This window comes from Vidua macroura, chromosome 16 (assembly GCF_024509145.1).
Source record: "Vidua macroura isolate BioBank_ID:100142 chromosome 16, ASM2450914v1, whole genome shotgun sequence".
Lineage (NCBI taxonomy): Eukaryota > Metazoa > Chordata > Aves > Passeriformes > Viduidae > Vidua > Vidua macroura.
The window spans coordinates 2113180-2131981 of NC_071586.1; the positions used below are offsets into that span (position 1 = coordinate 2113180).

The window sequence follows — 18802 nt, forward strand, 5'->3', positions numbered from 1 at the left end:
GGTTCTGCCTCTTCTTACCTGTACTGTTTTTCCCACAAGGTACAATACTCACATCCTTCATTCAGAGAAAGGCTGCATGTGGGCTTTCTTCTCAGGAAATTCCCAGCTGACACTCAACTGCCAGGAGCTCACCAACCTTTCTGGACAGGGCTGCAGAAACCCTGGGAATACCCCCTGGGATCCTCCCAGGGATGCTCCCAGGACTGGAGAGCAGAAACCCTGGAAACATCCCTTGAGATCCTCCCAGGGATCTCCTGGGATGGGGACTGAAGAGCTGCAGCCCCACAAGAGCTCATTCAGCTCCAATTAGGAAAGGTGTGCTGCTCCCACCCAGGCTCGGGGCAGAGCCACAGCCTGACCCCCCAGCCCTGTATTTGCTACTCAGCATCCTGCCCTGCCTGCTCCAGCTTCCCAGCTCCAGGCTTTTCCCTCCAGCCAGCCTTTGGAAGAGCCTCTGGAGAGCTGAAGGTGCTCCTCCTGCTCCAAGCCTCTTACTCAGCCCCTGGAGTATCTTTCCTTTGGCTCAGGGGATTTGTGGTCCAGCTCCTCCAAGGCTGGCACTGCCAGGGGTCTCCCAGGTCTTCCTCCTTGCAACAGGAGCTCTCTTAGGGTTTCTATGTTTGGGTGCTGGTTTTTGAGCTGGATTTTCCATCTCCCCAAATCCAACGGGCTTTTAGTTGAAGCATTTAAAAAATAAACAATAACAAAAAAAAAAAAAAAAAAAAGAGCCGTGACTATTTCCATCCTTGGGCCCTCCCCTGAGCTCCTGGGCACATCCATCCCTCCGTGGATGCACTGTGTGTTCTCAGAGCACAGGGGCCCCTTTGTTCAGGGATCAGAAGCCAAGGCAGAAGGGCTGGATGAGGCTGGGAGCTCCAGGAATGCACCTTTCCCTGCCTGGCACAGAGATCCCTAAACTGAGACCTCCAGCTTCTCCCTGTGTGCAGGGGCACCCCCAGAGCCCCTTCCCTGCAGGCTGCTCCCTGGAAGACAGATGTTACAGATGTTGTAGCTCCTGGGATGTGTGTGCATGACACAACTTGTTCCTTATCCTTGTGAGCTGCAGTGTGAGGATGGAGATGTTCAGTTTGTCCTGCTGAGTGCTGAGAGACCCCTGCAGAAAAACCAGGTGTCTGAAGTTCTAAAGGTTTTTAATACCTGGAGGTATTAAAAGGTATTTAAAAGGTGTCTGCTCTAAAGGTTTTTAATACCTGGACAAGGAAGGATCTGCTGGTGAGCACAGGCCTGGCTGTGAGCCTGCAGCCAGCTGGGGCTGATCCAGCCCATCCTTCGTGTTTGCCACCAAACTCCTCCTCCAGCTGCTCCTTGGTCCAGGCACCTCAGCTTGTGATTCCAGCCCCCTGGAATCTCACTGCCCCCAGCCCAGGGCAGCTCTCTGCCATACAAACAGGCTCCTTACTGCCAGGCTGAGTTTTCCAAGGGGCTGGGATGTGATCCCTGGTTCCTGTTTCTCCCTGAGGAGATCCTCCATGAGCTGGAGCTCCTCACTGTGATGAGTGCAGCAGTCACACTGGCTCCCTCCCTGCTTCTTTTCACTCAGATCCCACTGATGGTTGTGGGAAATCTTTTTTCCATTCAAGAAAAAGAGGGAAATGTGGGAAATGAATTTGTAGAGAATTCTCAAAGCCTGACAGAAGGCTCACATCTGTATACAAACCTTGAGATAAAAAATACAAACTCAGAAATACCATAGAATGAGACAGACATTATTAAGAGAGAAATAGAACTAGAAACAAGTTCTAAAAAATGACCTTACAAATAAAACCAGATACTTTAGAGAAATACAACTATAAAAGATACATTGTAGTAAGACCCATGAAGAGTAATTTTAAATGATTAGCTTTAAGACATTTACAGTATAGTGTAACAAAACCTGATAGACCACAAAATGCTTATAATGTATTATAATTAAGAAATAATTAGCTTCTGATTATAATAGCATAAATTATAATATCTATATTGTCTCACCCTTCACATAAGGCTGAAAATAACATAAAAGTTTTTAAAACACCTCTCAGTCACCCCATCTCTAAGTAAAAAAAAAAAAAAAAACAACTTAATCTAACAATGGTAGCCAGATGCACCAGGTCTTCCTCTGGCTGAGAATTCTCCAGGCCTCAAAACCCACCTTTTTTTAATATCATACTTCCTTACTGCCTTCCCTCCATTATCAGTTTCTCAAGTTTTACAATCCAAGGCTGTAAAATTCCACTTCTCAGAGTTATTTATCCCCCCTGACACGCTGCCAGTGCTGGATCCACATTTCCCCCTCTGCTGTGAGACTGGCCAGTCACTCAGGCACCATGCACACAGATTTTAAAAGCAGACAAGCCACTCCTTGTGGAGCAGGGAAGGACAAGGGGATCCTGTCAGACTAAGACTTTTTCTGACTCAGACATGGAGCAACTGAGAGGTGTTTTAAAAACTTTTATTCCATTTTTAATCTCATGTTAAGGGTGAGACAATACAGGTGTTATAATTCATGCCATCACAATCAGAAGCCAACTATTTCCTAATTACAGCACACCATAAGTGTTTCTTGGCCTATTCTTTGGCCTAGTCTTCTTTGTAAGGCTATCTAAGGCTAGCAGGGAAGGACAGGGGATCCCAGAGCAGGAAGGGCTGGAACAGAGCACACCACAGGGAGCTGAACCTGTCCCAGCAGCTCCTCTGTCCCCACAGCCCCAGGCCTGAGAACAGAGCTCAGGCACCTGAGAGCCACGGGCTCAGCACTTCCCAGAGCAGGGAAACCCTCTGGAAGCCCTCCTTGGCCAGCCACACTGCAGGCATTAAAAAAAACCCCTACATCCATGAGAACCACGCTGTCCCATCCAGCCTGCACTGTGGGGAGGCCAGGAGGCAGCCACAAGTGGCTAAAACCTCTCCTTAAAGCCTCAAATGCCAACCCTTTGCTCTGCCCCTCACAGTCAGCATTACCTGGCCCATGGCAGTGCAGAGGTGGCACTGGGGCTCTGTGTGAGGGCTTCAGTGCTTGCTGCCCCGGGCTGGAGGCAGAGCAAGCAGCAGCAGCCCTGCATCAGCCTGCTCCTCAGAGAGTGGGACATGCCTCTGGCACAGGGACAGGACAGGGAGCTCAGCATCCTGCATGGAAGGGCCAAGTGGACACGAAGCAGTTGTGAGAAATGCAGGTGACTGAGGAAATCTGGCTGGGTTTGTAACTGCACCTTCACTTTGCCAGGCTCCAGGCACAGCCCAGCTGCTCTCCTGAGGGGATTCTCCAGAGAGGGGAGAGGCAGAGAAGAGTGGCATGTCCTCAGAAACAAACCCTGCATTAACACAGACACCAAAAGGTCCAAGCTGACATCAGCACTCACTTCTATGACTGACCCAAGAATTTCACAGCACCAAGAAATCCAGTAGAGCATTCCCTGACTAAAAATAGGCCCAGCTAATTAATAAACCTCGTTAAAAGGGACACCCAGCAGCAGCATAACCTCTGCTCTGGTTACAAAGGGATGATCAATATTGACTGTCTCAAGAGCAGCAGCAAATCCTTCAGATGGTTTCAATGTGAGCAATGCTCAGCTGTGAGACTCAAAGAACCTCCTCTGCTCCCTGCCCTGGGCTTCTTTTACAACCATTTAATGCTGTGTGTTGTTAGAGAGCTCAGCCCTTCCTAACCACTGTAATAAACACATATCAATCTCTTTCAAATTTAATAAATAGAGCCCCTAAAAGCTTTGCCTGGATCTGCTTTTCCCATTCAATTAATAGAACACAACACCAAAGGGATGAATTATTGAGGAGAAACACGAGCCTGGGCTTTCACAAACGCTCTACTCCAATGGCAATTTATTACAAATTAATAGTGTGCTGCAGTTCCTCCTGCTTCCTGGCAGCTGGGAATTGGTCAGGCTACACCAGGAAACTTGGGAGCTGCCATAAAACACTGCAGTCCTGAGCTCAAATCATCCTGGAGTGCTTTGGGTGGGAAGGGAGCTCAAAGCTGCAAGTGTTAGGACAGCACTGTCAGGGGTGCACAGGGTGGGATTGTTGGGGGGTCTGTGCAGGGCCAGGAGTGGGACTGGATGATCCCCTCAGTCCTTTCCAGCTCAGGATATTCTGTGCTTCCAGGATTCTAAGTGAGAGGAGCCCAAGGTCTGGAGAGTCCCAGTCCCACAATCACCTTTTCTGCAGCTGCATTTTTGCAGCATTTGGGCACCCCTTACTCCATTTTGGGTAACTTTTGAATCCCATCCCAACTCCAACACCTTCCACCAGCCCAGGTTGCTCCAAGCCCTGTCCAACCTGGCCTTGAACACTTTCAGAGATCCAGGGGCAGCCACAGCTTCCCTGGGTAACCTGTGCCAGGGCCTCAGCACCCTTGATGTAAATAAACAGAGAAGGAGAAGGGATGCACAACTGACAGAAGAACAGGAGAAACCTTTGCTTTGAGGGGTTTTTACTCCTGGGACAGCACAGTTTGTATGGGAAGAATGGCTCTTTCCCATCCTTGCAGCACACTCCATGGGCAGGGCTGGCAGCAGGGCTGGAATCCCAGATAAGCATCTCTGAGCAGAGCTGACTATTGTGCAAGGATGATAATTCACATTTGCACATTCAGAACTCCAGCTGCTCAGAAGGGAGATTCCCAGATTTCTCACACCCTGCCCATAACAACATGCCTGGCCCAAAATGACCCTCTGACACTCTGAGAGAAATCCCAAACTGAAAAAAACAACTGAAAAAAAACACTTTTTCTGCAGCAAAGGGGTTCAAATGGCAACCAGCCAGAAAGATACTCCACAATTCACCAAGCTACTGCTCTGGAAGCACTTGCAGGAAGCCCTCAGGAGCCACGTGGGGATTGGCACTGGACTGTTGGAAGATCATCCTGACTCCAGCCAGAGAGTTCAAAGTTTTGGTTTCATGTGCTGCTTGCTAAAAGCCATCTGAGCACATTGATCCTCCCAACACTTGGAGTGAAGATTATAAATGCATTGGTAAATTCATCAGTAAATTGGTAAAGGCATGGTAATTTCCATTCCAGTGGAAGGTGTCTCTGCCCATGGCAGGGGTGGCGTGAGATGACTGTCAAGGCCCTTCCAAACCAAACCATTCCAGGACTCCATGCTCAGTGCCAGTGTTTGGAAGATGTCAGGGCCAGCAGCACACAGCCAGCTCCAGCAGCATGGCAGCCACTCCACCAGAGCAAGAACCCCCAAAACCACAGGTGAGAGACACCAAACCAGAAGGGATCTCCCAGTGATGTTTCTTTGTAGGAAGGAACTTTCCTGACAAACAGCCAAACATGGAACCACCACCACGACTGCTGTACCCCCTTTTCCAACCCCTATTAAATGTCCCCAACCTCTCCCTCTTCCCCTCCACCCAGCACAGAGCAGGAACTCTCAGAAAACCAAACCCAGATGGTTTTCCCCAAGCTTTTCCTTCTCTTTAAGCAATCTTCTCAGCTCAACCATGGTGTTAAATTTGGCCTGTTCCCATCCTCACTCAGAGCACAGCAGGAAACTCACCTCCATTTCTGATGGCTCTGATGCCCCGATGGAAATCTTCGAAGCTGATAACTCCCAATCCACTGGGATCCAGGTATTTTGTTAGGTCCTTTACCTGCAAGCAAAAAAAGCAGCATTACCTGTGGAATCCTTGCAGGAAACAGCAGCTTCCAGCACAGAAACACCTTGCAACCAACTTTTTCCTCTTTATCAGAAAGACTTGAGAAAATAGCAATTAATTTCTTGAGCTGACCCCAAACTGTGCCTGTTCTCCTTGAAGGGAACATAAGTAATCAGTACAAAGGGGTTAATTAGGACTTGGTTGGTGTTGAAACTATTGCTTAGCCTTGGAGCAGCACTTTGGGCAGTGTCTCCTGTACCATGGGCCTGCTTTGCCATGGATTTGTTTTTTTTTTAATGGGTTTTAAAGAGGTCCTGCCTTAATTGGGAAACTCTGTAATAGGCTGCCTGGTAGGAGGGCCCAATTAAGGGGATTCGGTGATAATGAACTGCTCCATGTTACAAATTTAGGCCGTATAATTGAAACATTTTCCCAATTAGACAATGCCTGAGGGGGAGGGAATCACGTCAGCTGGCCAGGGTTGGGATGGGGGTGCTGAGGATCGTCTGGGACTTTCAAAGAGAATGGAAAAAGGACAAAACCAGAGGCCCAAAGTGCCTCAAAAAGGTGCATTTGTTTCCTTCCTTCCAATCTGCCACGAGCAGAAAATCCTTTACACCAGATGCTTCTCAAGCTCAGACAACCAGACATTTATCTCTCGCTTTAAGAGCTTTTGAGGCACCTTTGTCTATTTTTGCAGCACGTCCTTCAGCCGAGGAACAAGCCCAGGAGGAAGCTGGTGAGGTGAGAGAGGTGAGCTCCATACTCCAGAGCTGCCCCCAGTGCTGCCCTCACCTGCCACACACATCCTCCTCCTCCTCCTCTTCCTGATGCACAGGAGGGAGTCTCCAGGGCTGCATTTGTGCTGCTCTCCTGAGCACAACCTTCTGACTCACTGGGGTTTCAGTTTGCTCTTGGGGAAGGAGCTGGTGAATCACCAAACCTCTCCTTTCACAAAGGTCCCAAAGCAGACTCAGCCCCCAGCCCGTGGAGCTCGGAGCTGCCCTGCTCACCCTGCAGCAGCACTGGGGGCTGGTTTGAGTTCTTTTTGGTTTTCTGAAAGCCACCTATGTGTTTCTATAGGAAAATCACATCTACAGCACTAGAGCTACACATCTGGAGCTGTTCACTCATGTGTCCATGTGCTTTGGTCATCCCACATTCCCACAGGAGCAGCAAAAATTCCACTGGCATGGAGGAACCCACAGGGCTGAGACCATAAAACCCTGGAATCACAGAATATCCTGAGTGGGAAGGGTCCCACAGGGATCCTCCAGTCCAGGCCCTGGCACAGACACCCCAACAATCCCACCCTGTGCATCCCTGAGATCATTGTCCAAGCACTCCTGGAGCTCTGGCAGCCTCGGGGCTGTGCCCATTCCCTGGGGAGCCTGGGCAGTGCCAGCACCCTCTGGGGGAAGAACCTTTCCCAAAATGCAGCCTGACCCTGCCCTGGCCCAGCTCCAGCCCTTCCCTGGGTCCTGTCACTGAACTGCAGGCTGTGCCTCTGTGGGAGTGCCACGAGAGGAAACCCAAATCCCCCAGGGCACAGCTGTGCTCACCTGCCAGCTGACTCCAGCTCAAGCTGGACATCAGGAGGAATTTCTTCCCAGAGAGGCTGGTCAGGCATTGGAAGGGGCTGCCCAGAGAGGTTTGGAGTCCCCATTCCTGCAGGTGTCCAGGGAAAGCCTGAAAATGGCACTCAGGGCTCTGGGCTGGTGGCAAGGCAGGGATGGGTCACAGGTTGGACTCGATCTCAGAGCTCTTCCCAAGCTAACCTGAGATTCTGTGAATGGGAGAAGACAACACAAACACCTTCTGCAGTTTTCTAGAGCGCTTTTTTTGGCAGACAGACCTCCTAAACTCACACGGCACTCATCATCTTGGGTGAGTCAGGTTTCTTGTATGTTAAACAAAGGTATTTTAGACTAATAAAAACAACTCGTAGGAATGTGTCGGTTCCAGTTAATGCATCTGGCAGCTGCCTGGATTAAACTGTCACTTAATTTGTTATCTGTGTACAGAGATAACAGAAAGGCAAGTGACGTTTAATCAGACTTGATAGGCCTATAAGGGATTAGCATGACACACTCTAAATTACAGTTTCTGTGGTTTTCATCTCCTCAGGACCACAGAGGGCTTCAGACCCTGGTGCCAATGCAACAGCAGGGCACCTCACCCACCCAGAGCTCAGGCAGGACAGACAGGGAAGCATCTCTTTATGCAAAAGAGAAAAAATAAAAATGTATTTAACTGGGGCTGTGGGCAGGGGGAAATGGTTCTGAAAACTTCCCATCCTGGACATTATGGATGCAAACAACAAAAGGTACACAGTGAAGAAGTTGCATCAGTCTGTGCTGATCCAAACCTGCCTGTATTTGCTGGCCAGGCTTAAAATCACCATTACCAGTTGAGACACCACCACCAGGCTGAGGTGAGTGGCTGCTGACACTCCAAAGAACCCACAGTACAGAAAACAAGAATATTTGCTGTGCCTGCCTGGTCCCCACAGCCCCTGGACTCCTCTCACCAAGCATCACCCAGCAATGGAGCTGGAGCCCCTCTGCTCTGGAGCCAGGCTGGGAGAGCTGGGGGTGCTCACCTGGAGAGGAGAAGGCTCCAGGGAGAGCTCAGAGCCCCTTGCAGGGCCTAAAGGGGCTCCAGGAGAGCTGGAGAGGGACTGGGGACAAGGGATGGAGGGACAGGACACAGGGAATGGCTTCCCCCTGCCAGAGGGCAGGGATGGATGGGATATTGGGCAGGAATTGTTCCCTGGCAGGGTGGGGGGGCCCAGAGCAGCTGTGGCTGTCCCTGGATCCCTGGCAGTGTCCAAGGCCAGGCTGGACAGGGCTTGGAGCAGCCTGGGATCATTTTCTTCATTTCTTCACTTTGATGCCTGGGCTAAACCCAGTACCTTACCAGGGCAGCTGGGAAAGCCACCAGCACTGTGGCTCAAACTGCTTTAGATCCATGCAGTAAATGCGAGCAGCCCTGAGCTCACGGATTTGAGGGTTTCAGCTGAAGCTGAGCACAGCAGCTCTCACCACATTCCTACTGGCACAACACCAAACAGGAACACTCCACCAAACTGAACACCAAGCTCAACCCACGAGACAGAAGCCACAGTCCTGCTTTTGGCCAGCAAGAAACACTTCAAATAAAGGTTTTGCTTCCTGTGTGTGCCTGTGGCTGGTTACAAACCCTCCTTGGAGCCCGAGCAGCTGAAACACAGAGCATTAAAGAGTGAAAGAGGATGAGGTGGTTTAAGTAGCTGACTTAAATCCTGCTGGAAAGTGAGAGGTTTAAACTGCTTGAAGCCAGCCAGGCTGCCTGGAACTGAGCACACACACAGCAGCAGGAGCACAGCTGGGGGTGGCATGTGCCAGGGGGGCTCTGGTCACCCCTGGGCCAGGGACACGGCCCAACCGAGGGATTCCTCCTGGAAAACGACATGGAGCAGATGGGGACAAGGCGGGGAGGTCACAACAACACAACAAGGACTCCTGGCAGCATCCCCACTCCCACATCCCCTGTATCCTCTGCACACTCCAGGCTGCTTCACCTCCAAACCCCAAGGATTTTGCTGCAGCAGCCTTCAGAACCCACCCTGCAATGCCATGGGGCCCCTCACAGCACAAAAAGAGTTTCCTTGCTTTGATGCACTGAACTCAGCTCAGCAAATGACCCCAACAGTGACAACTCCACATTCCAATCCACACACAAAGGCTTGGCAGTGGAAGTTTCCCACGGAGGTGAAGGATTCCCCAGCTGTGAACTCCCTGTTTAGAAAAGGAAAAGGAAGCTCTAGGCCTCTCCTCTTTATCCTTATGGATGCCCCATGTCTCCTCCACACAGCAGATGGATTCAGCAGGACAGAATATCCACTGTGCTTGTTTTAGGTGTGATCCCTGAGGGAATTCAGGGCTGTGCTGGGCAGCCAACACCCCCTGCAGCCCCTGAGCCTGCCAGCAGCGTTCCCTCATATCCTGGCAGAGGTCAGGGCTGAAGCAGATCCCAAAAAGACATTCTGTGGAGGGTGAAGGGGGGTGGGAGATTTCTAGTGGCCACAGCAGCCAGGCACCCCCCAAGAAGAGCTGCTGGAGCTCAGAGCATCAAATCATGGGGTGTCTCACAGGGATGGTGCTGCCATGTGCAGCCCTGGGAATAAAATCAACTCTCAGGGCTCCTTTAATCTGCACAGAGTCTGGGAGCAAGTCCAAAGGAGACAAAGAGGAGGAATGAATACTGACAGATTCCTGATAAAGACCCCCGAATACCCAAGCAAATGTGGAGGGAAAATGGAAAAAAAAGGCAAAAAAAGGCAAAAAAAAAGCAAAAAAAAGGCAAAAAAAAGAAAAAAAAAAGAAAAAAAAAAAAAAAAAAAAGGAAAAAAAGGAAAAAAAAGGGAAAAAAAGGGAAAAGGGAAAAAAGTGAAAAAAAGGAAAAAAAGGGAAAAAAAAGGGAAAAAAAAGGGAAAAAAAAGGGAAAAAAAGGGAAAAAAAGGGAAAAAAGGAAAAAAAGGAAAAAAAGGAAAAAAGGAAAAGGTCCTGGTGTCCTGCTTTGCTGAGACAGGACATGAAAACCCAAGTACTTCTCATGTAACTTTAATTACTCTCCCCTGACTGGCAGAAGCCCAGCTCTGCTCTGAACATCCTGTATCTTTGGGGGGGAACAGCACTGTAAGTGAGACAACCCCTGAACTCAAGCAGAGAGAGGACGAGCACCAGATTGGCAGAAGTGCCAAACTGAGGGGTTTTTAGCACTAAAAAGGAGGGAGGGCTCAGAGCAGCTGCTCTCCTCTCTGCTTGGCCAGGTGTGTGGCCTGGAGTGGCCCACGGGAATTGACCTGAGTGAGAACACGCTGCATAAACCTCTCATGGTTACACTCCGTGTTCAGCACAAGGGGATGAGCCAAAGCACTCATTTGTCCCTAAAAACCCACCTTGCCTCTGAGAGCTAAACCAATCCTTTCACAGAAAATGTGTAATATTTTTAAATGCTGATGACAGAAGACAGAATATCCTTTTTTCACCTTTGGGTGAAATATGCTGGCACTGCTGAGGCTCCTGCAGCCAAACCTAAGGGGCCGTGCCAAAGACACAGCTGTCCCCACAGAGCTCTCTTCAGATCCCACACTCCCTAAACCCATGGGCTGCAGTGGGATCAGCTGAAATGCACTGATCCCTGCTAATGCAGCATTTCTCTGGGGTCAGAGCACGTCCATCCCCCGTGCTGGGTGCTGAGGGAGCGTTACCAGCCTGACAGGGCGAGCACAGCTCACGCTGCACCGTTCCCAAAGCCAGGAACACCCTCCCAGCCCTTCACTTCTGTGGCTTCATCACCATAAACAGGCAGGCCCAGGGGAGGCAGACAGCCCCGGCTCCAGCCCTCTTTATAGCATCTGACTCCCCAACTTGCTGAAGGAGCTGGCACTCCACAAAGCACTCAGAACCTCAAAGCAGGTTTCTATTCTGCTGCAATTACACCTAATTAAGTAACCTTTAAAACACCCCCGAGGGGAGGATCTCATTACAGGGAGCAGCCCTGGCCAATTGTGAGTAAGCAGTGCAAGAACTGCATTATTTATTTCACAAGTGGCAGCGCTGACCCAGGGCTGCTGCCAGGATTTTGCTCTCTCAGCCTTTCCCAAAGCTCCAGGAGGAGCTCAGCAGACAGATCGAGCCTGCTCAGGGCTCTGTTTAAAGCAACCCTGGTGAAGATGTTTTCTGCAAATTCCCTCCCTAATCTTGCCCAGAGATCAGCTCATCCCTCCCATCCCTTCGTGCCGGGGCTCCAGCACTGCAGGTTCCACACACCTTCCTCAGAAGGAGACAAAGGAAGCCTCAGCCTGGTTTGTTCTCATCTTTTCCTGCCACAGAGGAATAATCAAAGCTACTATTTAAGGTAGAAGGGAAATAATCCTCCTGTATTTAGGAGGGGGATAATTATGGTAAGGATAAGCTTGCAAGTATTAAAAACAGAGGAATGGGAGAGAGATCACCCACAAACCAAGAGAGAGAAGAAACAAAGTAAGCAAGTTCCCAAGGGGAAGACAGATCTTCTTCCCAGGAAGACCAGATCCTTGCCATTTAATACAGCCACTTGCCTAACAAATCCTCCTTTTTCCCAGGAATCCAAGAGAAAAGTTTCTCAGCCTGCCACAGCTTTTGCTGTTCATCACCTCCTTGGGGCAGTTTCTCCCCCAAACTCTCACCCCAAAGCCCCAAAGCCTCTCCCAGGGTCCTTCTGCAGGAAATGCCAGAGGGGAGAGATGCAAAAAACAGAATGGGCAGGAGAGAATTCCACCCCCCCACCAAACTCCTATTTTTCCCTTTTGGAAGGGGGAGGAAGAGATTTCCAAGCCAGCTGTGAGCCAAGAACCAGCCCAGAGCTGATGCTGAGGACCAGATCCCCTCCACGCATCGGGAGCTGCAGAGGAGAAGACTTTCCTTCAAACACTCCAAATTCACCAGGAAGCAGGAAAAAAAAGCCAGAGTATTTTTTAAAGAGCTGGCAGCCAAAAAAGCCTGAGGACCCACATCCCTCCTGCCCCCACCCACGAGAAAGCAGGACAAACACATCCAGCCAGGCCCCAGTGCAGAGCCTGGAGCTGAACTGTAGAGATCTCCACCACCTGCAGTGCTCACATCTGGAATTTTGGGATATTTTCCTTGCAGGTAGAAATTCCTCTGGTGTGTACAGGACCTTTCTGGACCAACCCCACCAGCTCCACGGATATCTGGAGGCAGGAACATCTCCATGCTCAGCAGGGCTTCAGGAGCCTCAGTTTGTGGTATTTGAGTGTGTTCTTAAATGCCAAGAGTGACATTTCCAAATTATCCCTCAATTGTTGCCACTGAAGCATAAAATGTATTTAAACAAACAACTTCAAGGATGGTTTGGAAACATTAACAGGAATATAAGTTACGCTGAGATGGTTTTAATCCAAATTTAATTGTTTGTCTCAAGTGTTCCAGATTTCCTGTCTCTCCCTAAGTGCTCAAAGGCTTCAGCAGCCACGATGCTCTACTCTAAACATTTATTTGTTTAATGAACTTGAAGAGGGTTCTTCCTCCACCCTCCAAGCCTTTGTTTCTAGCTTTTGTTCCTCTGATGACAAGGGAAACCTGTTCTTACCCTTCCAAACACGGCTCAGGGGCAGGAGGCCAGGTTCAATCAAGAAAGAAAAAAATGTTTAGAGCCTGGTTACTGCTGAGATAAAACACACACCTGGGTGGAGCGTGGAGCTACCCTGGGAGCAGAGCCCAGGGCCACCACAGAGCCACCCCGGGCTGGCCAGCAGAACAGGGACACGGATCCTCCCCAGGGTTTGGAGCTGATCTGAACAAAAAAAAAAAAAACCCAACGCAATCAAACACACCAGGAGGTCACATACCAAGGATGAGGCATTTTAAGATGCTGAATGTTTGCCTGGTGTGGCTCTGTGCACAGTGGCCTGCAGCAAACCCAGGTGTTTGTTTGGTGGGGCTGTTTGGTTCCAGAGGCTGCCCAGGCTCAGAAACCTGGGATTTCTGAGTGTGTGAATCCAGGATTTCTGGTGTTTGCATCCCTGTGCTCCCCTCCAGGTTGGAAAGCAGCACAAAACATCCATGGCACATCCCAGAATGAATCCTCCCACTGGCCTGGCACACTCACCCTCCCCAAGGCACAATGTACAGGCTGTAACTCATACATGGATTACAGTCATGGAATCACTGAATTATTTGGGTGGGAAGGGACCTTAAAGCCCACCCAGTGCCATCCCTGCCATGGCTGGGACACCTTCCACTGTCCCAGGCTGCTCCAAGCCCTATCCAGCCTGGCCTTGAGCACTGCCAGGGATCCAGGGGCAGCCACAGCTGCTCTGGACACCCTGTGCCAGGGCCTCTCCACCCTGCCAGGGAACAATTCCTTCCCAATATCCCATCCATCCCTGCCCTCTGTCAGGGAGAAGCCATTCCCTGTGTCCTGTCCCTCCATGCCTTGTCCCCAGTCCCTCTCCAGCTCTCCTGGAGCCCCTTTAGGCCCTGCAAGGGGCTCTGAGCTCTCCCTGGAGCCTTCTCCTCTCCAGGTGAGCACCCCCAGCTCTCCCAGCCTGGCTCCAGAGCAGAGGGGCTCCAGCCCTTGGGGCATCTCCATGGGCTCCCCTGGACTCTCTCCAGCAGCTCCAGGTCCTTCCTGTGCTGGGGGCAGAGAGCTGCTCCTCTCAGCTTGTAAATGCCAGGATTCTGGGGGCACAGGGAGCCTCTGGGGCAGCAGAGCTGAAGCTGCAAACAGGAGCAACTGAGCAGGAGAGAAGGAACCTGCCTGGCCCAGCCCTGCTGTGCCTGCCACCCTGGCAAAACCGAGCTCATTGTACCACAAACAAGCCTGAACCAGAGACCAGCAAAGCATAAAGACTCATTTCTTTTTCAGAGCTGCTTCAGGTTATTCCCCTCCTTTTGCCACTCCTTCAGGCAGCTCCAGAAAGGGCTGTTTGTGTGAGGGACACACAGCAGACGTGCCAGAGGAGGAAAAAGAGCCCAGAATGGATCAAAGGCTCAGAGGTAGATTCCTGGAGCAAGGCAGAAGAGGCTGAGATGCCATGCATAGTTTGGGAAGCCCAGGACCTCAGGGACTGTAAGCACTGGGCATGAAGCATCACCACAGCAAGCAAAGAACCCCCCATGGCACCTGGGGTGCCAGAGGCCTGGAATGTGCTCCATGGCTCTGCAGGTGTGTGCCAGGCTGGCAGCCTGCACAGGCACCCACCTGGTGCCACCAGCAGCCCTCCTTCACCCACGGTGCCACCACGGCATGGATGCTCACACAGCCTGGGGGTGCAGCTCAGAGCACAAGAGAATTCCCTGCTGCACACCAGGAACCCCCCTGCTCCAAACCAAGGTCTCCAGAATGCTCCTGTTCCACACCCAGACCTCCAGCACTCTCCTGCTCAAAACCAAAGCTTCCAAAATTCCCCATGGACCCTTCAGGGAAGGTTCCACAAACCTTCCTCTGCTCTTTGCATCCTCCCTGCCAGGACAGTAGGCCCAGAGTTCCAAGCAGCCAGGAGAGGATTAGCTGGTTGCTGCATCCATTTAGCAAGCACAGGGAATAAATTCCACAAGGATATCCAAATTTTGTTTTCCCCCCAGCTGTAAACTCCTCACACACACACACACAGAGTGTGCAGGGTGAAGAACAGCCACTCCCCTGGAAAAAAACAAGGAATGTGGCCAGGCAAAAGGGAGGCAACAGCTGCCTCTTCATCCCTGCCCAGCCAAAGGCAGCCTCAGTGGCCCCATCAGCTTCTACAGCCAAGCTGGGCCTGATGTTATTTCCCCACCAGGAGACTTTCAGTACAGCACCCCTCCTGCAAGCAGAGCCCCTCAGGCAGCCCCTGGTTTCTGCATTTGCTTGGGGATTTTGTGCTGTGTTTGTTTGGGATGTGGGATTGCAGAGCAGCCCCGGGCCCACAGCAGCCTCACCCTCTGCCTCCTGCCCCAGCAGCTTCTTCTCTCTAAAAACTCTTGGTTTGGGCTCCTTGGACTTCTGCACATCCTGCTGGAGCCCAGCTTCCCACTGGACTCTGGCAAATGGATTTTCCACAGCTGGGCCTTGCCAGATGACGCAGCTCCCACAGCAGCTCCTCTCCCTCTGCCTTTCCTCCTCCTCCTCCTCCTCAGGGGACAGGAGGAAGCAGGAACAGGCTGAAAAGCCCTTCCAGCAGCAGCAGTGACTCAAACACAACGTAGCACCACTGGCATTTCACCACGGGACACTGCACAGAGGGAACAGGAGCTCTCCCTTCTGGAAAACTGCAACGTGTTATTAAAAACAAATAAATCGGGGTGCTCCGAGGCTGCTCACCACGCTGCCAAACAGGGACATTCAGCCTGGACACAAAGCTGTAACCCCCCTTGGGACACTGACAGCCCACAGGACATCCCCAGAGCTGTCACCAGCCCATGCCATGTGGAGCTGGGACACACCAGGACACACAAAGAACTCAGAAATTCATGTTTTTTCATCCAGCACACAAATGCCCAGCAAAAACCACTGTCCCTCAGTGCTTCAGCTTCAACAGGATCACAGAACGTGGGAACAGGGAGCAAAGGCACTTTAGTCACTGGGAAAAGGGGATTTGCTGTGGCACTGGAAGGAGCTGGATGGGAGAAGCCTCCCAGCAGCCTCCACAGCTCCCTGCTTCAAGAGCAGCTTTCTCCCTAGAGAGGGGAAACACCCTGACCAAAATCAGGAATGAAGTGCCTGGACCAAGGCCACAGCCACGAGGAGCCCTCGTGGCAGCAGTGCTGGCCCCATCCCTGCCCCACCGGGGCTCTGACATCCTCACCTCCCTGCAGGAAAAGCCCAGCCCAGCCCCAAAAGCAGGACAGCTGTGTGCCAGGGAAGGATCCAGCAGCACTCACAGGGATTTGGGCTCTTCCAGCTCTCTCCCCATGGGGCCAACACCGAGCCCTCCAGCTCGGCACTAGTGGCACTTTGGGAGGAGTTGTCCCCACGGCTCTCCTTGGTCACGTCCCCTCCTCCTCCCTCCCCCCACAACCCACAGGACCATTAATAACTTACTCTGCCCCACAGCAACTCCAGCAAAAGCTCTGCAGGGAAGGGAAAGGCTCATGAGAACCCATAATTTGGGGAGAAGAGGCCATTTGTGCAGAGCTCTGAGCCATGCAAAGCCCAGGCTGGCACTGCCATTGCTCCATGGCATCTTCAGGGCTGTTCCTTGGCTTTGGAAGTTTTGGGATCCCAAAGCAAGGTTCCTGCCAGGTACCACTGATGGGAACTGTGACTCCTCTGTGAATACAGAGCTCGCTTTCAGCCTGGAGGTGTCTGCTGCCACCAGCACATCAAAGGCCTCCAACATAAGGACATGGAGCTGGAGTCATTCCAGAGCCCACGGAGATGCTCCAAGGGCTGAAGCCCCTCTGCTCTGGAGCCAGGCTGGGAGAGCTGGGGGTGCTCACCTGGAGAGGAGAAGGCTCCAGGGAGAGCTCAGAGCCCCTTGCAGGGCCTAAAGGGGCTCCAGGAGAGCTGGAGAGGGACTGGGGACAAGGGATGGAGGGACAGGACACAGGGAATGGCTTCCCACTGCCAGAGGACAGGGATGGATGGGATATTGGGAAGGAATTGTTCCCTGGGAGGGTGGGCAGGACCTGGCACAGGGTGCCCAGAGCAGCTGTGGCTGCCCCTGGATCCCTGGCAGTGCCCAAGGCCAGGCTGGATGGGGCTTGGAGCCGCCTGGGACAGTGGAAGGTGTCCCTGCCCATGGCAGGGGTGGCACTGGATGGGCTTTAAGGTCCCTTCCCACCCAAATATTGGAAGATCCAAAGCACAGACACACGAAGATATGAACAAGCAGCGATTCTGAGAGCAGCCTGAGAAAATCCCTGACATTTGTCCCACTGTGGCTGCAGTCCTGTCTCTGCTGGGAGGCCTCAGGCCTGAACCTAAAGCATCAGCCCCCAGCACCACACCACGTGTGGGAAGGGACTGAAAGATGGCAAAGATTTGAAAGTGGAAAACGAAAGCTGAGAGGAGCTTGAGGGGCTCTGCCTGACGTGGGACAATGAGGGAAGCACAAATGTCTGCAGACTGGGCTGGCTCAGCCAACAGCTGCACTGCAGATGTCCCAAAAACCTCGTCAGGAGAGCAGCTCAGAGCACGGACTGCACTCTGACAGGAGCTGGGAATGCTTCTGGCACATGGGAGAGTCACTGCAGGTACCAAATGCACGAGTCCCCAAGGCCAGAGTCACTCTGTGTGTCCACGGGCACTGACCACACTGGGGCAAGGCCTGGGACCAGCCCCAGGGCCCTCGTGACAAAACACACCTGGAGGGGCTGAGGGAGCTGGGAAGGGGCTCAGCCTGGAGAAAAGGAGGCTCAGGGGGGACCTTGTGGCTCTGCACAGCTCCTGCCAGGAGGGGACAGCCGGGGGGGGTTGGGCTCTGCTCCAGGGAACAGGGACAGGAGAAGAGGGAACGGCCCCAGCTGTGCCAGGGGAGGTTTACACTGGATATTGGGAATATTCCTTCATGGAAAGGGTGGTCAGGCACTGGCACAGCTGCCCAGGGCAGGGGTGGAGTCTCCAACCCTGGAAGAGTTCACAAAACATGTGGATGTGGCACCTGGGGACACGTTTCAGTGGTGGCCCTGGCAGTGATGGAACAGTTGGACTCAGTGATCCCAGAGCTCCTCAGTGATTCCCAGCCCAGCAGAACCAGTCTGGCAGCTTTGTACCTCCATTTTCCACAGGTGCCTGAATTTACACAACCACACAGAGGGAAGGGCTCACCCTGCTCCCCCAGGGCTCAGGAGGGACCAGCCCGGGGTGCCAGGCCAGGAACCCACACAGGAATTATGGAAAGATGGAGCCAGGCATGGGGAACAGGGAGAAGCAAGCGCTGCCAGCAGATTCCTAGAGCTGGAACAATGTTGGTGCCATGGCAGAGGGGACGCCGAGGGTGGCCCAGCAGCAGCTCTCCCTGCCCAGGCAGGCTGAGGGAAAAGGGAAGTAATTTGTTTTGCAAATTCCAAACCCAGGAATTAAAAAAAAAAAAAAAAAAAGCCCCTGGGTTCCAAGCAGATCATTCCTCCAATGATGAGCAGCAAAATGAAAGTCAAACAGGAATAAAGTGGAGAGGAATTCTGGGGGCAATTGTAATGATTATCAATTATTGTCTGGGCTGAGTTACACAATGCTATCAGCAGCCTGGGAATGCTCTGGGAGACGGCTCTGTGGGCAAGAGCAGCTCCAAATGAGCCCTGTGTTGTGGTGCCCTATCATATTCCAATCAGTTAATCATGATGACTCCCATCCAATTTTAATCAGTCACAGCTTTAGGAAATACTCTGCTCCTGAGAGGAAGCTTCTTGTGAATCCACCTCTCTTCTCTCAGTATTTAAAGGGGGTTTATAAAAAGAGAGGGAGAACGATTTGTACACAGGCAGTGACAGGACAAGGGGGAATGGGTTTGAACTGGGAGATTTACACTGGACTTTACAGAGAGATTCTCCCCTGGCAGGGTGGGCAGGCCCTGGCACAGGGTGCCAGAGCAGCTGTGGCTGCCCCTGGATCCCTGGCAGCACCCAAGGCCAGGTTGGATGGGGCTTGGAGCAGCCTGGGACAGTGGAAGGTGTCCCTGCCCATGGCATGGGATGAGGTGGGCTTTAGGTCTTTC

The 18802-nt window shown here is 52.0% G+C and overlaps 1 protein-coding gene across 2 annotated transcripts in view; it reads right to left on the bottom strand.

Moving 5' to 3' along the window:
* RAB11FIP3 (RAB11 family interacting protein 3) overlaps positions 1 to 18802 on the bottom strand; it is an 80100-nt gene that overhangs the window by 54498 nt on the left and 6800 nt on the right. For both annotated transcript variants that reach the window (XM_053992123.1, XM_053992124.1), the window contains exon 2: positions 5520 to 5613. In XM_053992123.1, the coding sequence (XP_053848098.1) occupies positions 5520 to 5613 (94 nt within the window). The remainder of the gene's footprint in view (positions 1 to 5519; positions 5614 to 18802) is intronic.